Below are 27,346 nucleotides of genomic sequence, written 5' to 3'. Positions count from 1 at the left end.
GATCGATTTGTCAGGGTTTGTAATAAACAACAACACATCATCAGCATACAGGCTAATTTTATGATGTTTATGTCCCACTGAAATGCCAGAGATCAGGGTCAGCCCTGATGGCTTCTGCAAGAGGTTCAATAGCCAAAGCAAAAAGCAGGGGAGATAGTGGGCACCCCTGTCTAGTACCCCTTTCCAGTGGGAAGTTAGCTGAATGTTTACCGTTTGTGATGACCGAAGCCAGTGGGTTATTGTACAGAATTTTCACCCAGTCAGCGAATCGCCCACCTAGACCAAATACATCTAGAGCATGAAAAAGGTAGTCCCACTCGATCCGATCAAATGCTTTTTCAGCGTCCAACGAGACCACCATACAGTTCAGATTCTTTTGTTGAACCAGCTGGATTACATTAAGTAATCTTCTGACATTATTGCATGAGTTGCGGCCAACAATAAAGCCAGTCTGATCCACATTAATAATACTTGGAAGTAATTTTTCCAATCTCTGTGCCAGGACTTTGGATAGTAGCTTACAGTCCACGTTCAAAAGGCTGATAGGGCAGTATGAGGAGCATTCATCAGCAGGTTTATTCTTTTTAAGTATGAGACAGATATTAGCTTCTGTAAGGGTTCTGGGTAAGCTTCCCTTTTGCAGTGAATCGTTAAGCATATTGAGTAAAGATTTTATCAACAATGATTTAAATTTCTTATAAAATTCAGCTCCAAACCCATCTGGTCCCGGAGTTTTTCCTGACTGCAAGCCATTTACTGCTTCCAATATATCCTGTTCTGTAATCTCTCTATTCAAGCCCTGCTTCTGATCATCGGTCAGCCTCGGTAACTTAAGATGAGAAAAGAACTTCATCAAAATTGCTGATGATGGGAACTTCTCACTTGTGTATAGTTTTTCATAGAACTGTTGAAATATTTTATTAATACTTTTAAGGTCTGATTTACCATTACCATGAGTAATTGAGTAATTGTTAGGAAAGTAATATTTGTTACTTTAATTAGGGCTGGCTCGATACCACTTTTTTATGTCCGATACCGCAAATTGAGTATCTGCAGATACCGATACCAATCCGATACCGTCATTTCTCCTCTCAAACAACTTAGCAGTAATAATACATGTCTCAATGCACCATGCTTAAACTAGCTATCTAAATAACAATGCTCAGACTGTGAAACATATTCTAAAGGAATAAATACATAACCTACAACATCACACTTATGCAAAACTGCTGGTTTTATTTGAACTTTTACACACAGAACATTTAGCACTAGAGATGGAACGATCGATCGGCTATGAATCGGTATCGGCCGATTTTTAATCAAAATATGCTATCGGCGATCGGCCGATATCTCCTAAATGTAGCCGATCCGATCGTGTGATATATAAAGACCATGTTAAGTTAACAGCTCAGTGGATTGATCCAGACTTTGAGCTACAAAGCACCAACCATCGCATCAAAATTCGTCAACAATCGTACAGAAACCATCGTGAAAGCTCTTCATGACCTAAAATAACATCATTAACGTTGTGCATCATACATACGATGTAATTTTGCTGATTGAAATATTTACGTTAAAAAGATAATTCAACCCGGTCACATCTGAGTCGATTCTATCAGCACGTTATATAAACTCCTGGTTCACTTTGGTAAATCGTAAGTGGTTCTTGTTTGTGATGTAGATGAGAACAGAAAACGTTACAGAGCCAATCAGAGGCAAAAGTTTATTCATTACCAAATTCGTTAGTTCAGGATCATCAACTTTTAGGATCATCAGAAAACTTTTAGTTCCTTAGACGGAACGAGTCTGACTCGGTTACAGATCTGTGGTAATAGCAGTTTAATTAAGCTTTTTAATTAAGCTTTTTAATGTAAGAGAGTCACACAAAATGTTCTGTATTAGTTGGTGTTTATTTAAAACCACGACATTAATTAATAACAGTAAACACGGAGAGATAACTGAGAAGAGAAACTTACGCTTTGCGGAAAATGAATCGACTCGTGAATCACTTTAAGCGATACGGTGAACAGATCATTTCTCTTAAAGGCACAAACACACGCACACACACGCACGCTGCTCCGGTTTATCTTCACTGTGAGGCTCTTTTTAAGGTTTTCAGACTGAACTGGATAACATTAAACCTGCGTGTGTGTGTGGTCAGTTAGACTAATGAAATATGTCTGATGTTGTTGTTTGATGTACTTTATTTACTGCTAAATTTGCATACGCCAAACACCCCCCCCCCCCCCCCCTTCCCCATCGGAATCGGCTATCGGCCGATATCCCTGAAAGGTCAGTATTATTAGGCCCCTTAAGAACTGATTTTTTTGTTGAGCCATAGCACAAACCACTGCTGTGCAATGGTGTGCTTTAATTTTGTAATGATGAAAGCTCGTTAAATCAGGTCACAGCTGAGGGTTATCTCCCAATTTTCACACAGTATAAAAGCTTCAGTAAGTGTTTAAGCTGTCACTTGAGAAAGCATCATGCCAAAAACAAAAGAAATCAGTTTAGACTTGAGAAAAAGAGTCATTGATGCCTACAAAGCAGGAGAAGGGTATACAAAGTTATCACAGCATTTCCAAGTGTCAAGACACCGTCCCCAAAGTGAAACACGGTGGTGGGAGTATTATGCTGTGGGGATGCTTCAGTGCATCTGGACCTGGGAATCTTGTCAAGGTGGAAGGAATCATGAAGAAAGAAGGATATGTGAAGATTTTGAAAGAAAACCTTAAGCAGCCAGCATAAAAACTTGGTCTGGGTCGTCGCTTTCTCTTCCAACATGACAACGACCCAAAACATACATCGCTCCTGGTAAAGAACTACCTCCAGAAGACCAAAGTGAACGTTATTGACTGGCCTGCACAAAGCCCTGACTTGAATCCCATTGAAAATCTGTGGGGTGAACTGAAGAAGAAGGTTCATGCCAGAAGGCCATCAAATCTGGAGGAGCTTGAGAGATTTGCCAAAGAAGAATGGGCTGGGATTCCTCAGGAGATGTGTCAGAGACTTGTTGAAAACTACAGCAAACGACTGCAGGCTGTTATCCAGCAAAAAAGGATACACAATTGACTATTAACATCTGGGAGGCTAATAATTTTGACCGTGGTAGTTTTTTTTTTTTTGTGTGAAATAATAATCATTTAAAATAAAACTGGGATGCTTGAAAAAGCTGTGTTAAAAGTTATTTGCTCTATTTAACCCTTAAGAGATCCTAGGGACATTTTGTGCCATTTGTTTTTTTATTTTCAAACCATTTTGGCTGTGTTGAATAAATACAGCTCATATTTGCCAGAGGATATTCATTTTTAAGAAATTTTAGAATTATTATGTCAATTCCTTAAATTAGCCTAAAATGGCTAAGCTACACAAAAACTGACACATTTGTTCCTAAGGACTTTTAAAGCATGCAGCAAAATTTCACAATTTTTACTGTTTTCTAAAAGGGTGCCTTGATTAGTGTGTGTCGCTATTGATGTTCGATAATGGTGTGTGTGTGTGTGTGTCCAACTTCATAAATCTTTTCTCTTTGAAGACCACACTGCATATAAACTAATTCAATAATAAAAACGATGAGTAGAGAGAACCAAAACAAAATAGGACTTACTTTGGGCTCTCGCTCAGGTTGTTTATGTAGGTGTACTGCAGCCATGGGTATAAGTATTAGCAGTAGTGCAGGAGATGGCAAGTCATTACAGCACCCAGGAGGCACTGGGATTGATCATGCACTCTGAGTGTGAGAATGGCTCCTCAACCTCCTCCGAGGACTCTGAGTCTGATGGAGAGAAGGCCTCAGAGGTAGAAAATGACCAGCTGGAGTCCAACTCATCTGAAGATGACAGCAGAGAGGACATGGACGAAGCAGCGGTGGAATGGACTTCAAAAAATGGCAAAATATTTTGGTCTCCCTCAAACACTGAGGCACTCTATTACATCCCAGAAGCCAGGTTTGATCCTGGGACCTACATACTATGCCGCTGCCTGGATTAGTGACTCGACGTCCAGCTTTTTACTGCTACTGACGGATGAAATCCTGCAGCATATTGTGGCCATGACACACCTTCATTGGAGACGTTCAATCACAGACTGGCGAGATGTGGACACAGAGGAACTGTAGGCTTATGTAGGGCTGCTCATTTCGGCTGGTGTTTACAGGTCAAAAAATAAATCAACGCTTAGCCTCTGGCAATCCAACTGAAGTCAACCAGGGGATGAGGATGGTCCTGGAGATGACAGAGGGGCTCCAGGGACACATCATTACCTGTGACAATTTTCTCACCTCCTTCGCACTGGCAGAGGAGCTGCTCAGAATGAAACTGACCCTGGTTGGCACAAATTACCGACACAAGCCTGAGCTTCCCCTCAATCGCTTCAGGCAAGAGCGCTCTTCTCCTCCACCTTTGCTTTTACGAAGACCCACACACTGGTCTCTTACATCCCTTGACGGGGCAGGAATGTGCTGCTCCTAAGCACGAAACACCGCACAAGGTGGGAGAAATGCCCCACACATCAAAAAGAGAGGGTGGTTTCCCCGCTCATCAGCTGCTGCAGGAATAGGTGCAGATATGCAGGGTGCTACTGCAGGCCCCTCTCTCATTCATAAATATAAGAGCAGGATGCAGTTTGACTTCTGCACAGACAGAAAGAGAAGAGTTGGGAGCACCTGCTGTACACTTGGAATATTCACATGCAAGGACCACATTCTGTCCGTTTGCAGCGTCGGCGCCACCGGAGCTGGACTTTCACACTCAGATATACTCTCTATGTCTGTCTGTCTGTCTGTCTGTCTGTCTCTCTCGCCCTCTCTGTCTCTCCCCCTTTCCCTTACTTGCTCTCTCTCTCTCTCTCTTTTGCCCTCTCCCCCTTTTTGGTTTACTCATTTAAATTAAAAAACATATATTTTTACAGCAGTTTTGGGGAAGCGGACATTTTTTGTCCTTAGGACCTTGAGTGTGAGTTTTTCTTTAAATCTGACACTGCAAAAAAAATAAAAATGCATTAAAATCAATGTTGCTGCCAATCATTGACCAACCTCAGGGCCTAATAACAATAATTATTAAATGCTCCTTGAAATGTATCTTATGGAAATTATTTTAGTTTTTTTTTTTTTTTTTTCTCGATAAAAAACAGTGGTGCTATGTAAACAAACTGGCATGTAAACAGTTAAAAAATCCAAAAATATCATTAATATTTGGTATGTATGTTTCAGGCAGAAGTAGATTTAAAAGTTTGACTCATTTAAAGTGGAAAAAAATATTAATGTATGATATTTTTACAGCAGTTTTGGGGAAGCGGACATTTTTTGTCTTTGGGACCTTGAGTGTGAGTTTTTCTTTAAATCTGACATTGCAAAAAATAAAAATGCACCAAAATCAATGTTGCTGCCAATCACTGACCCACCTCAGGGCCTAATAATAATAAGAATCAAATGCTCCTTGAAATGCATTTTATGGAAATTATTTCAGTTTATTTTATTTTTTTTCGATGAAAAACAGTGGTGTTATGTAAACAAACTGGCGGCCTGTAAAGGGTTAAAAATTCCAAAAATATCATTAATATTTGGTATGTATGTTTCAGGCAGAAGTAGGTTTAAAAGTCTGACTCGTTTAAAGTGGAAAAAATATTAATGTATGATATTTTTACAGCAGTTTTGGGGAAGCGGCCATTTTTTGTCCTTAGGGCCACGAGTGTGAGTTTTTCTTTAAATCTGACACGGCAAAAAAAATAAAAATGCATTAAAATCAATGTGGCTGCCAATCATTGACCCACCTCAGGGCCTAATAACAATAATTATTAAATGCTTCTTGAAATGTATTTTATGGAAATTATTTTAGTTTTTTGTTTTTTTTTCCGATAAAAAACAGTGGTGCTATGTAAACAAACTGGCATGTAAAGGGTTAAAAAATCCAAAAACATCATTAATATTTGGTATGTATGTATCAGGCAGAAGTAGATTTAAAAGTTTGACTCATTTAAAGTGGAAAAAAATATTAATGTATGATATTTTTACAGCAGTTTTTGGGAAGTGGCCATTTTTTGTCCTTAGGGACAAATGCGTCAGAATATTAAAGGATCTCTTAAGGGTTAACAGCACTTGGGAAATACATATAAAACATTGAATTCTTCATAGGGGGGGCTAATAATTTTGGCCTAAAGTGTATATATATTGTCTGGCCCTTTAAGAATGTTAAGTGTACAATGCTAGAGTATAGGGAGCAAGTGTGTAGGGAAGAGATTAGAAAATGATAGTCTCCGGCTGTGCTATGTTGTTCTGTGTTTGCACTGAGCGTGAAACCCCATTTGAGTGTTTGGACATTAAATTATTTTACAACACTCTGTTGGAACGTATCTTCATGTGTTATTTGCTTTACACACAAACAATGGCCTTATTTACATTGTGTTATTTACATTAAGCAAGACTATTGGATCGGATTACACGTTTTTTTCCTTCCGATATCCGATTCTGTGATTTGGGCCAATATCGGACCGATACCGAGTATCGGATCGGTGCCAGCCCTACTTTTAATATAATCATTTCATTACTCTGTCAGAATTTAAGGTAACTATACCTTTGGGTTTACTCATTTCTGATTTAAGATTTTTTTGTAGGAATATAACTTTTTTACACACATTATCATTGCATATTTACTACATGCCTTTGATGGACAGCCACAAACCTTATACTTTTCTTATGGTTTATTGTTACTCTGTAGCCTAAAGGAAAGGTTGGAACCAAAGGCAAAAAGCAAATCCATGAAGAAAACAAGTCTACTCTGAAGTTCTACACCAGGGTCATACTGGGAGCTAGTGTGAGACTTTTTGCAACTTTCTTGTGCTGTAGACCATGTTACTTGATAGACCAGTAGTTGCACTTCCATGAACTTTGTTTTGTCTCATACACTTTATTTCTCTTATACATCAGACTTTATACACAGCAGCAAATCTTCTATTTTCTGACACCTCCTTTTGGACATGGGTGAGTACACACTAGTTAAATTAAGTGTAAACTTGTCTTCTCTGTTAACAATACATGGGATTTGTGTTGGGTTCTTCCAGTCAAATTTATTTGTATAGTTACTCTGGTCTCAAAGCAACTTTTCATTGATTACTGGACCAAAAACCAATAATGAGCAATCCAAGGGCAAGTTTGGCAAGGAAAAAGCCCTTGAAAAAGAGAATTCAGATTTAAAAGGGACCCATTCATCTTGAGTGGCCTAGTAGATATTTGGATAAACTAAAGTTAAATAGACAGTTACTAGATGGGTAAAAAAGGAATTATAACACAATTATACAAAATTATGAAAGTAGATTTCATTAGGTTTGAGTTCAGTCTCTGGTAGAATAAAGTCTGATAGTGAGTTTAAACATACATACAAGTCCCAACTTTTTTGAAATGTTGTTTTGTATATCTTCATGCTGTTATGCTTCAGTTCTAACTCAGTGTGTTTGTGTTTTTATCCCAGTTCTTCTTGTTGTTTGCTTTGGTAGTCTATGTTGGAAGCTACAGATCGATGTCTGCCATGGCCAAACCAGCTTTTGCTGATGATGGCACTTTATTGGACAGTGGAATTGACCTCAACATGGAACAAGGCATGGCAGAGTGAGTAATATTTCATATACATTTATACTGACAAAATAGTACATTTTCTCGAGGCACAAGAACAAAATAACATCTTTTAACCACAAGGAATAGGAGGAATAATGGTTGCATAGAAAAATTGCATTACAGGTCCCAAAGAGCACAGTGGCCACCATCATTCGTAAATGGAAGAAGTTTGGAACCACCAAAAATCTTCCTAGACCTGGCCGCCCGGCCAAACTGATCGATCGGGGAAGACGGGCCTTGGCCAGGGAGGTGAGCAGAAACCTGAGGGTCACTCTGACAGAGCTCCAGCGTATCCTTGTGGAGATGGGAGAACCTATCAGAACATTAACCATCCAGGCAGCACTCCACAAATCACGCCTTTATGGTAGAGTGGCCAGACGGAAGCCACTCCTTAGTAAAAGGCACATGACAGCCCACTTGGAGTTTGCCACAAGGCACATAGAGGACTGTCAAACCATGAGAAACAAGATTCTCTGGTCTGTTTAAACCAAAATTAAGCTTTTTGGCCTGAATACAAAGCGTCAGATTAGGAGGAAACCAGGCACCGCTCATCACCTACTAATGCCTTCCCTACAGCAAATGTGGCAGCATCATCATGTGGGGATGTTTTTCAGCAGCGGGACCAGGGCGACTAGTCCTGATGGAGGAAAAGAGGAATGCATTACAGATGAATGCTAAGTACACCGAGATCCTTGAAGAAAACCTGCTCCAGAGCGTTCTGGACCTCAGACTAGGGTGAATGTTTACCCTCCAACATACAACGACCCAAAGCACACAGCCAAGAGAACAAAGGAGTGGCTTCGGATAAAGTCTGTGAATGTCCTTGAATGGCCCAACCAGAGTCCAGACCTGAATCCAATCGAACATCTGTGGAAGGAGCTGAAAATGGCTGTGTACCGACGCTCCCCATCCAACCTGACAGAGCTTCCAAGGATATGCCAAAAGGAATGGGCAAAAATGTCCAGAAGCAAGTGTATCTAGCTCATGGCCAATTTTTGTCAGTAAAATAAAATTGCATATTTTCTAAACCCTTTTTTCACTTTGTAATTATTGGCATATGTGTGTAGATGTTTAAGGCAAAAATATATTATTCTATAATAGATTAAGTTAATTTTTTTGTCACAAAATTTTACACAAAAGAGCCCACAATGACAAAGTGAACGATTGAAAGGGGTTCTTTGGCCAGAGCAAAAAGTAACGGTGATAGGGGGCATCCCTGACGAGTTCCTCTAAATTGTGGAAAGTAATCTAAATATACTGAGTTAGTGTATATATGGGCAAATAGCGCTGCGTAAAGTAATTTGATCCAAGAAATCAAAGTATTCCCAAACCCAGTTTTTTAAGAACCAAGAATAGGTAATTCCAATTTATACAGTCAAATGCCTTATCTGAGTCTAGGGAGCTTCAAGAGTTTGTGGGTTGTCTGAAGGCTAATAGGACGGTCCCTGTCTTTCTTAGCAATGAGTGAAATGGCGGCCTGGGTTAGGAAAGGAGTGAAACAACCTTTACTCAGAGATCCATTAAATACCTCCAATAAGAGAGGGGATAGCACTTTATTGAATTCCTTTTTGTATCCCAAACCCATCGGGACAACGGGATTTCTGCTCTTTAGGGACCTAATTGCTTCAGTGAGTTCACCCAGGGTGATGGGACAATCTAGTTCTATAATTTGTGTTGGGTTTAAAACTGGAAATTTTAGTTTATTCATGAATGAATTCATGAACGATTGGGTCATCTGAGGTGCACAGTGAGAAGTGATAATTTTTAAAAAGCCTATTAATGTCCTTAGGATGCGCCAATAGCTGTCCACATTTTCCCCCATATTTATAGAAGAAACCTTGTGATTGCAGAATGGAAGCTTCAGCATGTTTAGTGGAAAGTAGGTTAATTCAGTTGAGTAGCTGCATGAGCTCACGGCTAATAAAGTTTGGGAGAAAGAGCAATGCACCAGAAAGAAAAAAAGAAAAGAAAATTTTAACTGGGGGTGGAGCTCCCACCACAGGTCAATGCACCCGCTCTCCCCAACAAAAAGAGATAGTGAAGATTCCATACTAGAATTTTTTGTTGATGTTGGTTTTAAACAATCTAGTGTATAATTAATTACACAATTTAGATAAAAGCGGAGGGAGGGAGGGAAAAGAAAAATAAATAAAAAATTAAGAGAGGGGGGTGGTGATAATAGTTATTGATAAAAACCCACTGTGAATGTACCTCCAGTACGCCAACAAACACACATAACAAACTATTTTAAACTGCAGGCAGGCCAGTCCAGAACCCGTACCCTCTCTTTCCGCAGCCATGCCTTTGTAATGTGTGCAGCATGTGGTTTTGCATTGTCTTGTTGAAAAATGCATGGACATCTTTGGAAAAGATGACATCTTGAAGGCAGCAAATGTTGTTCTAGAATCTCAATGTACTTTTCTGCATTAATGTTGACATCACAGAAGTGTGAATTAACTTTGCCAAGAGCATTGACACAGTCCCATACCATGACAGACCCTGGCTTTTGGACTTGTTGCTGATAACAGTCTGGATGGTCCTTTTCGTCTTTGGTCTGGAGCACACGGCGTCCATTTTTTCCAAAAAAGATCTGGAATGCTGATTCATCTGACCACAATACACATTTTTACTGTGTCAAGTCAAGTCAACTTTATTTATATAGCGCTTTTTACAATAGACATTGTCTCAAAGCAACTTTACAAAATCCAGGACCAACAGATACAAAAACCCCTGTTGAGCAAGCCGAGGGCGACTGTGGCAAGGAAAAACTCCCTGAAAATTACAGGAAGAAACCTTGAGAGGAACCAGACTCAGCAGGGCCCATCCTTCTTGGGTGGCCTGGAGGATACTTTAAATAAATACACGATTTACACATCATACAAACACAGAATTAAATGATCTAAAAGTCATAACTGGTAATAAATAATAGAGTTGTTATCCGCTCTAGTCTTCAATAAAGTCTGTAGTGATTTCTTGTCGTTGCAATTACTCCAGACCAGTCACATCTGACAGGAGCAGCATCGTTGTCCCGGCAGTCTCGACTTTAATCCTTAACCTCGGCGGGTAAACAGGTTTCCATCAGAATGCCCTCGGGGTAAAACAACAGAGAATGTAGTTAATAATGTACAATGCTAGTTGACAAACAGTTTTACAGAGAGTTTTAGACTCCGGCAGCCCTAATTATTACAGCATAACTAAAAGGGAGAGCAAGCAGGTAACAAGGTCATGAAGGCTTTCACAGGACATCAGCGCCCATCTCCCCACCGTCATCAAACCTGAGTGATCGGACAAGAGAGGCAGAACGGCAGCAACCCAACATCCCTGATCACCACAAGTTTCTATGACCAAGAACCCCCAAGCTCTGTGCCTTTGTCTATACTAATCAAAAGCCTGAGAAAATAAATATGTTTTCAGTCTAGACTTAAACATTGAGACTGTGTCCGAATCCCGAATAGAGGCAGGAAGATTATTCCAGAGTTGTGGAGCTTTGTAAGAAAACGCTCTTCCACCAGCCGTGATCTTTTTAATTCTAGGAACTATAAGTAACCCTGCATCTTGTGAACGAAGTGGACGCGCTGGGCTGTAGTGATTAATAAGTTCACTCAGATACTGTGGAGCCAGACCATGTAGCGCTTTATAAGTTAGTAAAAGTATTTTGTAATCAATGCGAAATTTAACTGGCAGCCAGTGTAGAGATGATAGAACAGGAGTAATATGGTCAAATTTTTTAGTTCTAGTTAGCACTCGAGCTGCTGCATTTTGAACTAATTGGAGTTTGTTTAAGGATCTACCAGAGCATCCAGTTAGAAGAGCATTACAATAATCTAACCGAGAAGTTATAAACGCATGGATCAGTTTTTCGGCGTCATTAACAGATAGTATATTTCTTATTTTACAAATGTTACGCAAATGATAGAAAGCAACTCTAGTAATATTATTAACGTGTGTATCAAATGAGAGATCTGAATCTATTGTGACACCTACGTTTTTTACATCTGGGCTGGGAGTAACAGAGAACATGTTTAAGTTTAGCACCAGGTTAGACAACTTGTCTCTTGCAGCTTTAGAGCCAAGAAGTAAAACCTCAGTTTTATCTGAATTAAGTAAAAGAAAATTACACGACATCCAGTTTTTTATGTCGTTTACACAATCTTCTATCTTACTGATTGTGTCAGTATCATTTGGTTTGGCTGATATATACAGCTGTGTGTCATCTGCATAGCAGTGAAAGTTTATGCCATGTTTATGAATAATTTCACCTAGTGGAAGCATATAGAGTGTAAATAATAGCGGTCCCAGTACCGACCCCTGTGGAACACCATACTTTACTTTTGTAGTTTCCGAGCATTTATTATTTACATAAACGAATTGAGAGCGGTCAGTCAGATATGATTTAATCCAAGAGAGTGCGAGTCCTTTAACACCTACTGTATTTTCTAGCCTCTCCAGTAAAATGTTATGATCGACCGTATCAAACGCTGCGCTAAGATCTAATAGAACAAGAAAAGAGACACATCCATTATCAGAAGACATTAACAACTCGTTAACTACTCTAATTAATGCGGTTTCGGTACTATGGTTGGGTCTAAATCCTGATTGAAATTTTTCATGAATACAATTTTCATTCAAATAAGAACATAGCTGTTTGGAAACGACTTTTTCTAATATCTTTGAGACAAAAGGAAGGTTTGAAATTGGCCTATAATTAGCTAGTACATGTGGATCAAGATTAGGTTTTTTAATCAGGGGTTTAATAACAGCACTTTTAAACAATTTAGGTACAGTGTATCACAAAAGTGAGTACACCCCTCACATTTCTGCAGATATTTAAGTATATCTTTTCATTTGACAACACTAACAAAATGACACTTTGACACAATGAAAAGTAGTCTGTGTGCAGCTTATATAACAGTGTAAATTTATTCTTCCCTCAAAATAACTCAATATACAGCCATTAATGTCTAAACCACCGGCAACAAAAGTGAGTACACCCCTTAGTGAAAGTTCCTGAAGTGTCAATATTTTGTGTGGCCACCATTATTTCCCAGAACTGCCTTAACTCTCCTGGGCATGGAGTTTACCAGAGCTTCACAGGTTGCCACTGGAATGCTTTTTCACTCCTCCATGACGACATCACGGAGCTGGCGGATATTCGAGACTTTGCGCTCCTCCACCTTCCGCTTGAGGATGCCCCAAAGATGTTCTATTGGGTTTAGGTCTGGAGACATGCTTGGCCAGTCCATCACCTTTACCCTCAGCCTCTTCAATAAAGCAGTGGTCGTCTTAGAGGTGTGTTTGGAGTCATTATCATGCTGGAACACTGCCCTGCGACCCAGTTTCTGGAGGGAGGGGATCATGCTCTGCTCAGTATTTCACAGTACATATTGGAGTTCATGTGTCCCTCAATGAAATGTAACTCCCCAACACTTGCTGCACTCATGCATCCCCAGACCATGGCATTCCCACCACCATGCTTGACTGTAGGCATGACACACTTATCTTTGTACTCCTCACCTGATTGCCGCCACACATGCTTGAGACCATCTGAACCAAACAAATTAATATTGGTCTCATCAGACCATAGTACATGGTTCCAGTAATCCATGTCCTTTGTTGACATGTCTTCAGCAAACTGTTTGCGGGCTTTCTTGTGTAGAGACTTCAGAAGAGGCTTCCTTCTGGGGTGACAGCCATGCAGACCAATTTGATGTAGTGTGCGGCGTATGGTCTGAGCACTGACAGGCTGACCCCCCACCTTTTCAATCTCTGCAGCAATGCTGACAGCACTCCTGCACCTATCTTTCAAAGACAGCAGTTGGATGTGACGCTGAGCACGTGCACTCAGCTTCTTTGGACGACCAACGCGAGGTCTGTTCTGAGTGGACCCTGCTCTTTTAAAATGCTGGATGATCTTGGCCACTGTGCTGCAGCTCAGTTTCAGGGTGTTGGCAATCTTCTTGTAGCCTTGGCCATCTTCATGTAGCGCAACAATTCGTCTTTTAAGATCCTCAGAGAGTTCTTTGCCATGAGGTGCCATGTTGGAACTTTCAGTGACCAGTATGAGAGAGTGTGAGAGCTGTACTACTAAATTGAACACACCTGCTCCCTATGCACACCTGAGACCTAGTAACACTAACAAATCACATGACATTTTGGAGGGAAAATGACAAGCAGTGCTCAATTTGGACATTTAGGGGTGTAGTCTCTTAGGGGTGTACTCACTTTTGTTGCCGGTGGTTTAGACATTAATGGCTGTATATTGAGTTATTTTGAGGGAAGAATAAATTTACACTGTTATATAAGCTGCACACAGACTACTTTTCATTGTCTCAAAGTGTCATTTTGTCAGTGTTGTCCCATGAAAAGATATACTTAAATATCTGCAGAAATGTGAGGGGTGTACTCACTTTTGTGATACACTGTACATATCCAAGGCTAAGGGATGCATTGATTAATGTAAGCAGGGGCTCTACAATAGCTGGGAGTAAATCTTTAAGTAGACGAGTTGGAACAGGATCGAGTATACACGATGATGACTTCGATGATTTAATCAACACAGTTAGTTCATTTTGGGAGATTGGATTAAAGGAATTTAGTTGGATTAACTCGTTACTGTTATCATCACTGTTCTCACCAATGCTGCTCAGAGTGAGTCCATACTTAACATTGGCAGGTGACACACTCTGACTCTGAAGTCGTATTTTTTCTATCTTGTCATTAAATAATTTTAAAAAATCATCGCTGGTACAGTCAGGCGGTATATTAGATTCAGTTTCATTGACGTTTTTAGTTAATTTGGACACTGTCTCAAAAAGGAATCTGGGATTGTTTTTATTTTTCTCTATTAGGGACGAATAATATAAAGATTTAGCTTTTATAAGTGCATGTTTATACTCAGTTAGAGCATCTTTCCAAGCAATCTTATACACTTCCAGTGTAGTGTGACGTTACTTGCGTTCTAATTTCCGTGCTGCTTGTTTAAGTGCGCATGTGTGGTCATTGTACCAAGGAGCAAGTTTTTTCTCCCTAATCAGTTTAGTTTTAAGTGGGGCTACGTTATCTAAGGTTGCGCGCAATACAGTCTCTAGGTTTTGAGTTGCCTGATCTAGTTCTTTAGGTTCTGATGCTGGTATATTTGGTAATTCTGGTAGGCAGTTTATGAACGCTGCTGCAGTTGCAGATGTAATAGTGCGCTTATATTTAAAACGATTTGGTTGCTGTACCTTATTGGACAGGGACACTTCATAAATTAGTAGAGAGTGATCAGAGATTAAGTCATTCTGTGGTACAATTTCCAGGTTGTCTATGTTTATACGATAAGTAAGTATTAAATCTAAGGTATGTTTACAGCGGTGAGTGGGTCCTGTTACATTTTGGGTGATGCCTAAAGATTCTAAAATAGAGTCAAACGCAGTTTTGAGTGGATTACATTTATCCTCATAATGGATATTAAAGTCACCAACAATTAAAGCTTTCTTAGTTGATAAAACTAATTTAGAAAGAAAATCGGCAAATTCGTTAAGAAATTCTGAGTAAGGACCTGGCGGTCGATAAACAGTAACCAGCTTAAACATACTAGTTTTATCAGATGAACATTTATTGGCTATGTCAGAGATAAGAACTTCAAACGAGTTTGTTATGGGAGTTGATTTTACAGTGAGACCTATGTCCTTGTCATAAATTGCGGCTATTCCTCCACCACGACCACTAAGACGTGGCTTATGTTCATAACTGTAACCCGGAGGAGATGCTTCATTTAAACCTAGATACTCATCAGGTCTAGCCCAGGTCTCAGTTAAACAAAGTGCACTAAGACTATTATCTGTAATTATTTCATTTACAATTACTGTTTTGCATGCAAGTGACCTGATGTTTAGAAGTCCTAACTTTCGTTTAGCTTTACTATGGTTTTCATGATGCTCATTTAGATTATTTTAATTAAGTTATTATGACATACTTTTTGATTTTGTTTTGGCTTACACCTGCCACGGTAAACAGACACAGTCTCAATGGTTTGTGACCTAAGGATTCCGGGAGACGTCCGATGGCGACTCGCAGACAGTTGGTTAGGCCTGTTAGTCTGCTGCCTGGTCTTGGCTCTGGATAGTCATTTAACACTATCTGCCGCTACACTAACGCGGTGGTAAAGCCTGTCACCTATGCTGCAAGAAATGCGAGCAGCACCCTCCCACGTGGGGTGGACACCATCCCGCTTCAAAAGACCAGGCCTGTGTGATGGTCCATCCTAGATGCCTTCGAGCCCAGATAAGTCGACGCCGCTTTTGGACATGGTTAACACAGGGCTTCTTTTTTGCACAGTAAAGTTTTAGGTGACATTTGTGCATGTAACTCCGTATTGTAGAGCTTGACAAAGGTTTGCCAAAGTAATCCTTTGCCCATGTAGTTATATCAGCTATTGTTGAGTGGTGGTTCTTGATTCAGTGTCGTCTGAGGGATTGAAGATCACAGGCGTTCAGCTTAAGCTTGTGCCCTTGGTATTTACGCACTGAAATTCCTCCCGATTTCTTGAATCGTTTAATGATATTATGCACTGTAGAGGGAGAAATATACAAATCTTTTCTAATCTTTCTTTGAGGTACATTGTTTTAAAATGTTTCAATAATTTTTTCACACATTTGTTCACAAACTGGAGATCCTCTGGCCATCTTTGCTCATCAAAGCCTGGATGCTGCTTTTGTATCAAACCATGATTACAGTCACCTGTTAACATCACTTGTTTGGAATCACATAATTATTTAGTTTTTTCACCTCATTACTAGCTCTAAATTACCCCCGTCCCAACTTTTTTTGGAATGTTTTAAAAGTCAAAGTAAATGTAAGGAACACTGTATTTTTATTTTATTTGCATTTTCCATACTGTCCCAACTTATTCTGATTTGAAGTTGTAAATCATAACCATAAAAGTGGATATGTGTAAAACATTTTAACAAAATATTTAGATATTATTGACTTAACAATAATAATACACCTCAGTGGCTCTACTTCAGTTGCAAATTTTAAAAGCTTGGTCTCCTGCCCAAAATCCTGATGAACAAGTGCACCATAAAGAGAACACTGAGAGGCTATATAGCTGTCTGGTTTGGGAGCTGCTATCTTCATGGCCACAAGGCCCTACAGAGAGTCATTAGAGCAGCTGAGCTCATCTTCGATCACAAACTCTTAGTCTTACAGAACATCTACCACAGACATGTGTAAAGAAGGCTCTAAAATTACCACTGACCACACTCACAGCTTCCACCTGGAGGCCATCAGAATGCTGAACAATACACTGATCAGCCATAACATTAAAACCACCTCCTTGTTTCTACACTCACTGTCCATTTGATCAGCTCCACTTACCATATAGAAGCTTTTTGAAGTTCTACAATTACTGACTGTAGTCCACCTGTTTCTTTACATACCTTTTTAGCTTGCTTTCATCCTGTTCTTCAATGGTCAGGACCACCACAGAGCAGGTATTATTTAGGTGGTGGATCATTCTCAGCACTGCAGTGACACTGACATTGGTGGTGGTGTGTTAGTGTGTGTTGTGCTGGTATGAGTGGATAAGACATAGCAATGCTGAGGGAGTTTTTAAACGCCTTACTGTTACTGCTGGACTGAGAATAGTCCACCAACCAAAAATACATGGGCAGTGTCCTGTGACCACTAATGAAGGTCTAGAAAATGACCAACTCAAACAGCAGAAATAGATGAGCGATCGTCTCAGACTTTACATCTACAAGGTGAACCAACTAGGTAGGAGTGTCTAATAGAGTGGACAGCGAGTGGACACAGTATTTAAAAACTCCAGCAGCGCCTACTCTGTGGTGGTCCTGGGAGAGTCCTGACCATTGAAGAACAGCATGAAAGGGGGCTAACAAATCATTCAGAGAAACAGATGGACTACAGTCAGTAATTGTAGAACCACAAAGTGCTCCTATATGGTAAGTGGAGCTGATAAAATGGACAGTGAATGTAAAAACAAGGAGGTGGTTTTAATGTTATGGCTGATCGTTGTATGTAACTGTTGTAAATCATAACTATGAAAGTGGTTATGTGTAAAAAATTTTAACAAAATATTTAGATATTATTGACTTCACAATAATAATAAAAAAAGATAATAATAAGAATGTTAACTAACCTACTGAAGCATTTAGATAGAAGTTTCGAGAGTGTTATTGTCATGAGCACAGAAAACACAGCAGTTCCTTCAGAACAGTCAGTCCTCAATTCTGTTGTATTTCGAGGTGTAGGATTTCTGTGCTTCACAGCGTGTTGCTTGATGTGTTGCCAGATGTGTTCGATAACATTGAGATCTGGTGACTTAGGTGGTAATGGCAAATCCCAAATTCAGATGAATATTACTCTAACCATAATTTGGCATCTCTAGATATGTTTGACGTTCTCTTGTCAGAGACATTTGTAGACATACCAGGGAGTCCAATGGAATGTCAGCTAAACAAACCCCATACCAGGGGTGCCCAATTAATCGCAATCTACCAGTCGATTGCACAGTGCATGCTGGTAGATTGCGCCACATTCAATGTGATTGATATTTAATTGTGGCCACTGTTTCTTTATTTTTGTTACAGTTTTTACCAACTGTTTACACACATTTTCAAAACTCTGTGTCTATTTTTCAAAACTCCACACACAAAACCCACAATTGCGCACACAAAATGCAAAATGCCTCAAATCTCCAGCAAAATGACACACAACATTCAAAATGTCATAAACATCTCAAAATCAAGCATTGACCTCACATTGCAAACACATTTGTCATAATATGACATTTTGGATACATCATGTACACACTGTTGTTTAAAACCTAAAGCTCTTCTGTCTTTCATGGGATTCTATGTTTATTTCCGTACAAACTTGCAGAGAGAAGGTGAAATATACTCACAACACACAGAAGCAGTATTGAAACCAAAAATATTTATTTTTTCCAAATCATTTGCTGCTCTGAATACAATATTTGTACAGCACATAAGAAGAAAAAAAAAATCCAACCACCACATGTAGTTGGAGACAAACCAAACACATCTATGAAAAAGCTGATTTCAAACAAATAATTAAATTTTGTACCAAATAATTACAGTTTTTTTCAACTGCTTACACACTAAATATTTGCTTGTCACACAACTTTCTAAACATGTCCTTCAAACACCATAACCCCACACCAAATCTGCAAAACCATACACTAATTCTCAGTGTCTGACTCAGTTTTCAATTTCCTAAAACACATTTTGCAAAACTCCACACACAATTTTCTACCTAATACACAAAAATCAAACAGGAAGTAACTTGATTTCCTTTTTCAAACACAACCTATCAAAATGCCACACTAAATCACCAGTGCTTCACTGTCACTCCTCACATGTGCAAACACTCATTACTTTATTGAACACCAAAGAATCATTAGCATAGGTCACATATTGTCATAGGTCAAGATGTCTGTTTTGAACAATGAATGACAACGCAGAGAGAGCCAGGAGAGTTGGAGGTAGAGGCAGACCACAAGGAGTTCGGGTTTGAGGAGGAGGAGTTGGAAGGAGAGGAAGGGGAGGAAGAGGAGGAAGAGGACAAGAGTGACAGAGTGACAAGAGGACGAGGGCAAAGAGAGCGATTGAGGAATTTTTCTCCACATGGCGCTGGCGATATGATCGTCGTCCCTGTGCCCGCATTCCACTTCTCCAGGCAATAGAGGAAGCATGTGGCGACATTGACGCTGCCTCTATTCAAGGATGGATGCGCCATGCAAGAAGGTTCTTTCCTCTGTGTTTAGCAAGAGAGGACATAGCATGCAACGTGGATGAAGTACTGTGGCCAGACCCAGCCCGGAGGAGAGATGAAGCCTAGACACAGACCCAACCCCTACCCTCCCCCCAACCAACACACACACACAAAATTTATTTTTTGGTAAAAAATAAAATTATTTGTTTGAAATTAGCTTTTTCATAGATGTGTTTGGTTTCTGTCCAACTACATGTGGTGGTTGGATTTTTTTCTTCTTATGTGCTGTACAAACATTGTATTTAGAGCAGCAAATGATTTGGAAAAAATAAATATTTTTGGTTTCAATACTGCTTCTGTGTGTTGTGAGTATATTCCACCTTCTCTCTGCACGTTTGTATGGAAATAGACGTAGAATCCCATGAAAGACAGAAGAGCTTTAGGTTTTAAACATCAGTGTGTACATGATGTATCCAAAATGTCATATTATGACAAAAGTGTTTGCAATGTGAGGTCAATGCTTGTTTTTGAGATGTGTTTATGACATTTTGAATGTTGTGTGTCATTTTGCTTGAGATTTGAGGCATTTTGCATTTTGCGTAAGCAATTGTGGGTTTTGTGTGTAGAGTTTTGAAAAATAGACACAGAATTTTGAAAATGTGTGTAAACAGTTGTTAAAAACTGTAATAGTGTGTGTGTGTGTGTGTGTGTGTGTGTGTGTTGGCTGGGGGGTTGGGTGTGTGTCTAGGCTTCATCTCTCCTCCGGGCTGGGTCTGGCCACAGTACTTCATCCACGTCGCATGTCCTCTCTCGCTAAACACCGAGGAAAGAACCTTCTTGCGTGGCGCATCCATCCTTGAATAGAGGCAGTGTCAATGTCGCCACATGCTTCCTCCATTGCCTGGAGAAGTGGAATGCGGGCACAGGGATGACGATCATATACTCGCCAGCGCCATGTGGAGAAAAATTCCTCAATCGGATTGAGAAATGGCGAATATGGAGGCAGGTACAGAACCGAGAAATGAGGATGGGTGACAAACCAGTTCTGGACAAGATGGGCCCGATGAAAGCTGACATTGTCCCATATGACCACAAATCTTTGCTGATCTGGATTCTGCTGACCTGTAACAAGTATACGATGAATTGCATCCAGAAAAGTTATGATGTGAGCAGTGTTGTAGGGGCCAAGTGTTGCATGGTGATGCAGGACACCATTATTTGTAATGGCAGCACACATTGTAATGTTTCCCCCACGTTGTCCAGGGACATTCACAATGGCCCTTTGTCCAATGACATTTCTCCCCCTTCTTCTGGTTTTTGTCAGATTGAAGCCCACCTCATCTATGTAAATGTATTCATGGAGAACATCTCCATCCGCATCCATCTCCAAAATTCTCTGTAAGAGACAAAAGTTTATATATACACACGTGCACAACCCAATAATCTGGCTTGTTAGGTGCAAGTCTAATGTGCTGGAAGTAGTTTCGCATACATACATACATACATACATTCACAAAGTCATGACGCAGGTTCTTTACTCTGTTGCAGTTCCTTTGAAATGGGGCCCTGTAGAGCTGCTTCATGCGCAACTGATTATTCTGGAGGACACGCTGAATTGTGGACAAGCTTACTGTATCAATGTTATTGAAAACAGTTGCATCATTTACAATATGGTGTTGGATCTCACGGATTCTAATTGCATTATTCGCCAAAACCATATTTATGATCGCTGTCACTTGCTCTTCGCTGAATTTGCGCCCTCGCCCTCCACGATTTCTTTGCCTTTCCACTCTGTAGAAGATTCAGAAACATAGTGAATGTGTGCTATGTCATATAGTCAAAAATGTCTTCCTGCAGTAAGCTGTACCATAGTATAGTATGATAACTCACCACACTGACCATTCATGATTCATGAAATGCAGTACAGTAATATAGTCAAGTCAAGTCAACTTTATTTATATAGCGCTTTTTACAATAGACATTGTCTCAAAGCAACTTTACAAAATCCAGGACCAACAGATACAAAAAACCCCTGTTGAGCAAGCCGAGGGCGACTGTGGCAAGGAAAAACTCCCTGAAAATTACAGGAAGAAACCTTGAGAGGAACCAGACTCAGCAGGGCCCATCCTTCTTGGGTTGCCAGGAGGATACTTTAAATAAATACATGATTTACACAGAGCATACGAACACAGAATTAAATGATCTAAAAGTTATAACTGGTAATAAATAGATAAATAATAATAGAGTTGTTCTTCGCTGTAGTCTTCAATAATGTCTGTAGTGATTTCTTGTCATTCTTGGTGCAATTACTCCAGACCAGTCACATCCGGCAGGAGCAGCATAGTTGTCACGGCAGTCTCGACTTTAATCCTTAACCTCGGCGGGTAAACAGGTTTCCATCAGAACGCCTTTGGAGTAAAACAACAAAGAATGTAGTTAATAATGTACTGTACAATGCGAGTTGAGTAAAACAGTTTTACAGAGAGTTTTAGACTCCGGCAGCCCTAATTATTACAGCATAACTAAAAGGGAGAGCGAGCAGGTAACAAGGTCATGAAGGCTTTCACAGGACATCAGCGCCCACCTCTCCTACCCAAACCGGAGTGATCGGACAAGAGAGGCAGAACGACAGCAACCCAACATCCCTGATCACCACAAGTTTCTATGACCAAGAACCCCCAAGCTCTGCGCCTTTGTCTATACTAATCAAAAGCCTGAGAAAATAAATATGTTTTCAATCTAGACTTAAACATTGAGACTGTGTCCGAATCCCGAATAGAGGCAGGAAGATTATTCCAGAGTTGTGGAGCTTTGTAAGAAAATGCTCTTCCACCAGCTGTGGTCTTTTTAATTTTAGGAACTATAAGTAACCCTGCATCTTGTGAACGAAGTGGACGCGCTGGGCTGTAGTGATTAATAAGTTCACTCAGATACTGTGGAGATATACATGATAAGAGCTACAATTGTATGTATTTTACAGTTGTACAGAAATAACTATTATGTGTATATTAGATAGTTGCATACCTGTTCTCATTTCGGAATGTTCGGATTATGGCTGCCACCGTAAATCGACTTAAGTTTGGCTGGACCCTCAGTCCAGCCTCCCTCATGGTCAACCCATGGTTGATCACATGATCAATCAATGTAGCCCTAATCTCATCTGAGACGGCTCTCCTTGCTTCCCTTCTTTGCCCTCGTCCTCTTCCCTGTCTAACTTGTCCTCTTCCTCCTCTTCCTCCCCTTCCAACTCCTCCTCCTCGAACCCGAACTCCTTGTGGTCTGCCTCTACCTCCAACTCTCCTGGCTCTCTCTGCGTTGTCATTCATTGTTCAAAACAGACATCTTGACATGTGACCTATGCTAAGCCAATGATTTGTTGGTGTTCAATGAAGTAATGAGTGTTTGCACATGTGAGGAGTGAGAGTGAAGCATTGGTGATTTAGTGTGGCATTTTGATAGGTTGTGTTTGAAAAGGAAATCAAGTTACTTCCTTTTTGATTTTTGTGTGTTAGGTAGAAAATTGTGTGTGGAGTTTTGCAAAATGTGTTTTAGGAAATTGAAAACTGAGTCGGACATTGAGAATTAGTGTATGGTTTAGCAGATTTGGTGTGGGGTTCTGGTGTTTGAAGGACATGTTTAGAAAGTTGTGTGACGAGCAAATATTTAGTGTGTAAGCAGTTGAAAAAAACTGTAACATAGCTAGCTACGCCTCAGCCCACCTAAATCACTGCTAATCTAGAAAGTTTTCATTTATCAGTAGCCAATTTCCGCCATTTTTACATTGTTTCTTTTGTAACCTGTACTGTTTGAGAAGATGAGTGTGCAACCAAGCGCAAAGAAACCAAAAACGGTTCGATTCGGGCAAGACCACTGCAAAGTTCGTTCTTTAGCTCATACGTGGAAGAAGCTGACGGACAATATTCAGATCTCATGTTATGTAGAGAAATTTTAAACTCTACAAGCTGACATTCATATGAATGTAGGGGCCTCTGCTGGACAATTTTGGAACTTGCGGAGGAAAAATACCCAATAAAAAATATGTGCCACATATTTGACAGCATTTTGGATCAGCTTACTTATGTGAATCAGCCTTTTCCCACACATGAAAATAATTAAGTTTAAATATCGGTTCACCCTTACTGATAAACACTTTGAAGACTGTTTGAGAATTGGCACCAGCAGCTATTGTCCAGACTACATAAACTTGGCTGACACCATTCAGTGCAAATCATTAGAATAAGATTAGTGTGATTTTTCATTCACTTGTCCTGTAATGCTGAGTATCAATATAGGCAACTGAAACACATTTAAAAAATCTTTAAAGCATTTTTGAAAATGATGAGGCCAACCTTAAAAAGTAGATAGTGATGACCTGTTGACTGAAATAGTAGATCTCAAGCCACAAAAGTATGGTCACCCCTGCCTCATACCATTGTGGAGCCACCACCAACCACTAAAGTCCCCTCTTGTCTTAGTTTGTACTGGCAGTTCAGTGTATATACAGTATATACACTGTACTATATAAACTAAGAATGCTTTAAAAATAGAAGTTAATCATTGATTTTGTAAATTAACAAAATGGAGCCAATCAAACGCCTACTGATGGAACTGCTTGATGGATAAATATCTGCCTGTATTTCTCAACATTGAGGACACCAATAATCCCCAACTCCATTTGCTGAAATGCATTCCCAAACTTGCAAGGAACCTTCACCATGCTTCACTGTTGCCTGCAGACAGTCATTATTGTACCACTCTCCAGCACTTTGGTAAACAAACTGCCTCCTGGTACAAAATATTTTATATCTTGACTTATCACTCTGGAGCACCTGCTGCCATTTTTTTGCACCCCAGTTCCTAAGTTTTCATGAATAGTTTAGTTGCTTTGTCTTGTTTTTACATCAAAGGTATGGCTTTTTGGCTGCAATTCTTCCATGAAGACCACATCTGGCCAGACTTTTCCGAAAAGTTGATGGGTGTATCTGGGTCCCACTGTTTCTGCTAGTTCTGAGCAGATGGCATTGCTGGACATCTTCCAATTTCGAAGAGAAGTAAGCATGATGTGTCTTTCATCTGCTGCACTAAGTTTCCTTGGCCGACCACCGTGTCTACGATCCTTAGTGTTGCCAGTTTCTTTGTGCTTCTTCAAGAGAGCTTGAACAGCACATTTCAAACCCCAGTCTGCTTTGAAATGTTTGCCTGGGAGAGACCTTGCTGATGCAGTATAACTGCCTAGTGTGTTGTTGCTGTGCTCAGTCTTGCCATGGTGTATGACCTGTGAGACCAAACAACCTCACCTTTATAGCAGAGTTTGGCTGTTCCTCACCCAGTGTTAAGCCTCCTACACAGCTGTTTTTGTTTTAGTTAATTACTGTTGATCACCTGTTTTTTTTTTACACATTTTTGTCAACCATTTTTGTCTATTTTCGAAAGCATTCTTACTTTGCAGCATTTTGTCCACAACGGCCTAAACCTCTTGAATTGTGTTGCAGGTGCCCCAACTTTTCTGGAAATGAGGTTTGAATAAATATTTGGCTTTAATAAGGGCATGTTTATAATTAGCCATGGCTTTTTTCCATTCTATGTGATACACTTTCATTATGGTGTACCACCAGTGGTGCCACAACTAATTTTTGGGCTGTTTTTTGTAGTTCTCATGGAGTGCAAATTACCATCAAGCTAATTTTCTCCCTTATCATTTTTATTATAATTGTTTCAATATTATCTATGGTTTTGCAGAATACAGACTCTTAAGTGTCGGGTTGCCTGTTCGAGCTGTTTAGGCTGTGATAATGACTCATTAATTCTAATTGGTTACCAATAAATGCAGCTGCAGTAGCAGACATAATAGTGCACTTGCATTGATATCAAATTGGTATACAAATATTGTTAGTTAACCAAAGTCTATATATTATTAATGTTGAGTTTTTATTATTGGTAATATTATGTTTACAGCTTTAAGTAGATCCCATTACATTCTTGATGATATCCATAAATTCTAAAATAGACTCAAATGCAAATTTAAGTGGATCAAGCTTATTTTTGTAGTGACTTAAATGATTTAACAATTAAAGCCTTATTAGTTGATTGTACTAAATTGGAAGAACCTTATAAGCTATATACGTTTTTTTTATTTTTTTATTACAGTAAGGCCTGTGTCATAAATGTGGCTACTCTTTTCCTCTGACTATTGAGTTTGTGCTTGTTTTCTCCATTTGCCATTTCAGAGAGCATGGCAAATCAGCCATTTAATATAAAGTGATTTATAGCATAGCTTATTTTTCTGACAGTTGATTTTGCCAGGTATTCTGTAATACTCTTTTAAACAGCTTTGGGTGTGAAGTAGGCTTTGTCTTTTTAGAAATTTCTTTTAGGAACGTATGATGGAAATAGTGGAAAAGTCACAATCCATTTCAGCAAAGGTCAGTGTGTGATATTGCAAATTAGTTTTCATTTATCAATTTGTCTTCTGTAACCTTTTTTAACCTAAAGAGTTTTTGTGAGTTGTGACCCCCCCCCCCCCCCCCTTCCCCCCCAACATATCAAACTGCTGCTGTCACTGTGATATCCACAAATTGCTTATATATTAACATATATATTATATACATATATTAACAAATAGTCTTGCTCACCACTTAAAAGAGAAAACTATAATGGTGAGGCTATGATAGCCCTCTTTATTTTTATTTTTTATTTTATTTTATTTTTTTAGTTATTGTGGCTGAATGGTTGGAGTTGTTGTCTTGTTGAAATTGGCCAATAAAATAAAATATATTTCTGATATGTCCTTCTATCCTCCAATAATGTATTCATTAATAACAGTATTCTGAATGTGAGTATAGTGTTCTCGGTTTATGAAAAAAATATATGAGAATTATTAGAATGAACGATTGCTGTATTTTTTTCCAGCTTGTGAATCTATATACATAGTTCCAGTCATTTTTTTCCAAGATTTTGCCCCTTAAAAAGAATCTTATCCAAGAAGAAACACCCTCCCAGACCCTCAGTAATTTAGTTTTAGTCAGAATTGTTTTCCACTTTTATTCACTTTACATTCTATTTAGTGGAATTGTTTACTAAATGTCTAGACTATAGTTTGTATTTAAATTGTTTAATTATTTGTATTTGCATGCAGGCACCTTAAAGATGTCATCTTGCTGACTGCCATAGTCCAGGTCCTTAGCACTCTCTCCTCCTACTTCTGGTACCTCTGGCTTTTGGTAAGATTCTCACTTGGTTGTGCAGTTTTAACTAGAGACAACATTTTTCTTCTTTTCTCACTATGTTTTGTCTCATTTTCTTAATTAGGCACCTGCTCGGGCTTTGCATTTATTGTGGGTAAACTTGTTGGGTCCTTGGTTTTCTGCTGAGTCTTCTGCACCTCCTGAGGAAGTCCTAGAAAAGAAGCAGAGACGACAGGAGAGACGACACATGAAACGATTCTAACTATTACTTCTTTTATTTTTTTCCATTGTACACATGAACATTATTATTTGTTAAAGTGAAATACAGTTATTGATTTCTCACTATGTTCTGATTTCTGGTGCCATTGTCTCATTTTTTTCTTATGTTTTATTTATTCATTTTCCCTTTTCTCCAAATCTAGTCATTTCCAACTACCCACATATATATCTCTCCTCCACTGCTGAAGACACCTACCCTGACCGAGGATGGCCATAACTAACACACGTTTCCTCCAACATGTTGCCAACCTCTCTTTTTTTTTCTTACACAGATATAAGTATTGCATACAGAGAGTCATACACTGTTTTCCATTATTAGGCACTATCGACCAGTCAGCAGAGGCCATAATTGAAACATTAATAAGAAATGTCTTCGGCCTTCCCACCCGGCAGACGTTAGCCAATCATGTATGTGACAGCCCATCATGCCTGCATGTTTGAACTCGACTGATAGCAGAACTGGGATTCGAACTGGTGTGCTAGCTAGTTTCACTTCTGCACCACCCAAGCACCCAAGTCATTTTTTTAAAATCACAGT

At 39.4% G+C, this 27,346-nt stretch overlaps 1 protein-coding gene across 4 annotated transcripts in view; it reads left to right on the top strand.

Moving 5' to 3' along the window:
* The window catches only part of tmem208 (transmembrane protein 208), a 45,286-nt gene extending 18,404 nt beyond the window's left edge, over positions 1–26,882 (top strand). For 2 of the 4 annotated variants that reach the window (XM_063013228.1, XM_063013229.1), the window contains exons 2-6: positions 6,714–6,809; positions 6,923–6,976; positions 7,464–7,600; positions 26,481–26,565; positions 26,654–26,882. In XM_063013228.1, the coding sequence (XP_062869298.1) occupies positions 6,714–6,809; positions 6,923–6,976; positions 7,464–7,600; positions 26,481–26,565; positions 26,654–26,791 (510 nt within the window). In that variant the 3' untranslated portion in view covers positions 26,792–26,882. Of the gene's footprint in view, positions 1–6,713; positions 6,810–6,922; positions 6,977–7,463; positions 7,601–26,480; positions 26,566–26,653 lie in introns of those variants that run through there. The other 2 variants (XM_063013231.1, XM_063013230.1) reach the window with 2 other exon arrangements.
* The last annotated feature ends 464 nt before the right edge of the window (positions 26,883–27,346 follow it).

This window comes from Trichomycterus rosablanca, chromosome 17 (assembly GCF_030014385.1).
Source record: "Trichomycterus rosablanca isolate fTriRos1 chromosome 17, fTriRos1.hap1, whole genome shotgun sequence".
Taxonomy (NCBI): Eukaryota; Metazoa; Chordata; class Actinopteri; order Siluriformes; family Trichomycteridae; genus Trichomycterus; species Trichomycterus rosablanca.
The sequence above is the reverse complement of the archived record's forward strand: the minus strand, read 5'-3'. Positions and strand labels throughout refer to the sequence as shown.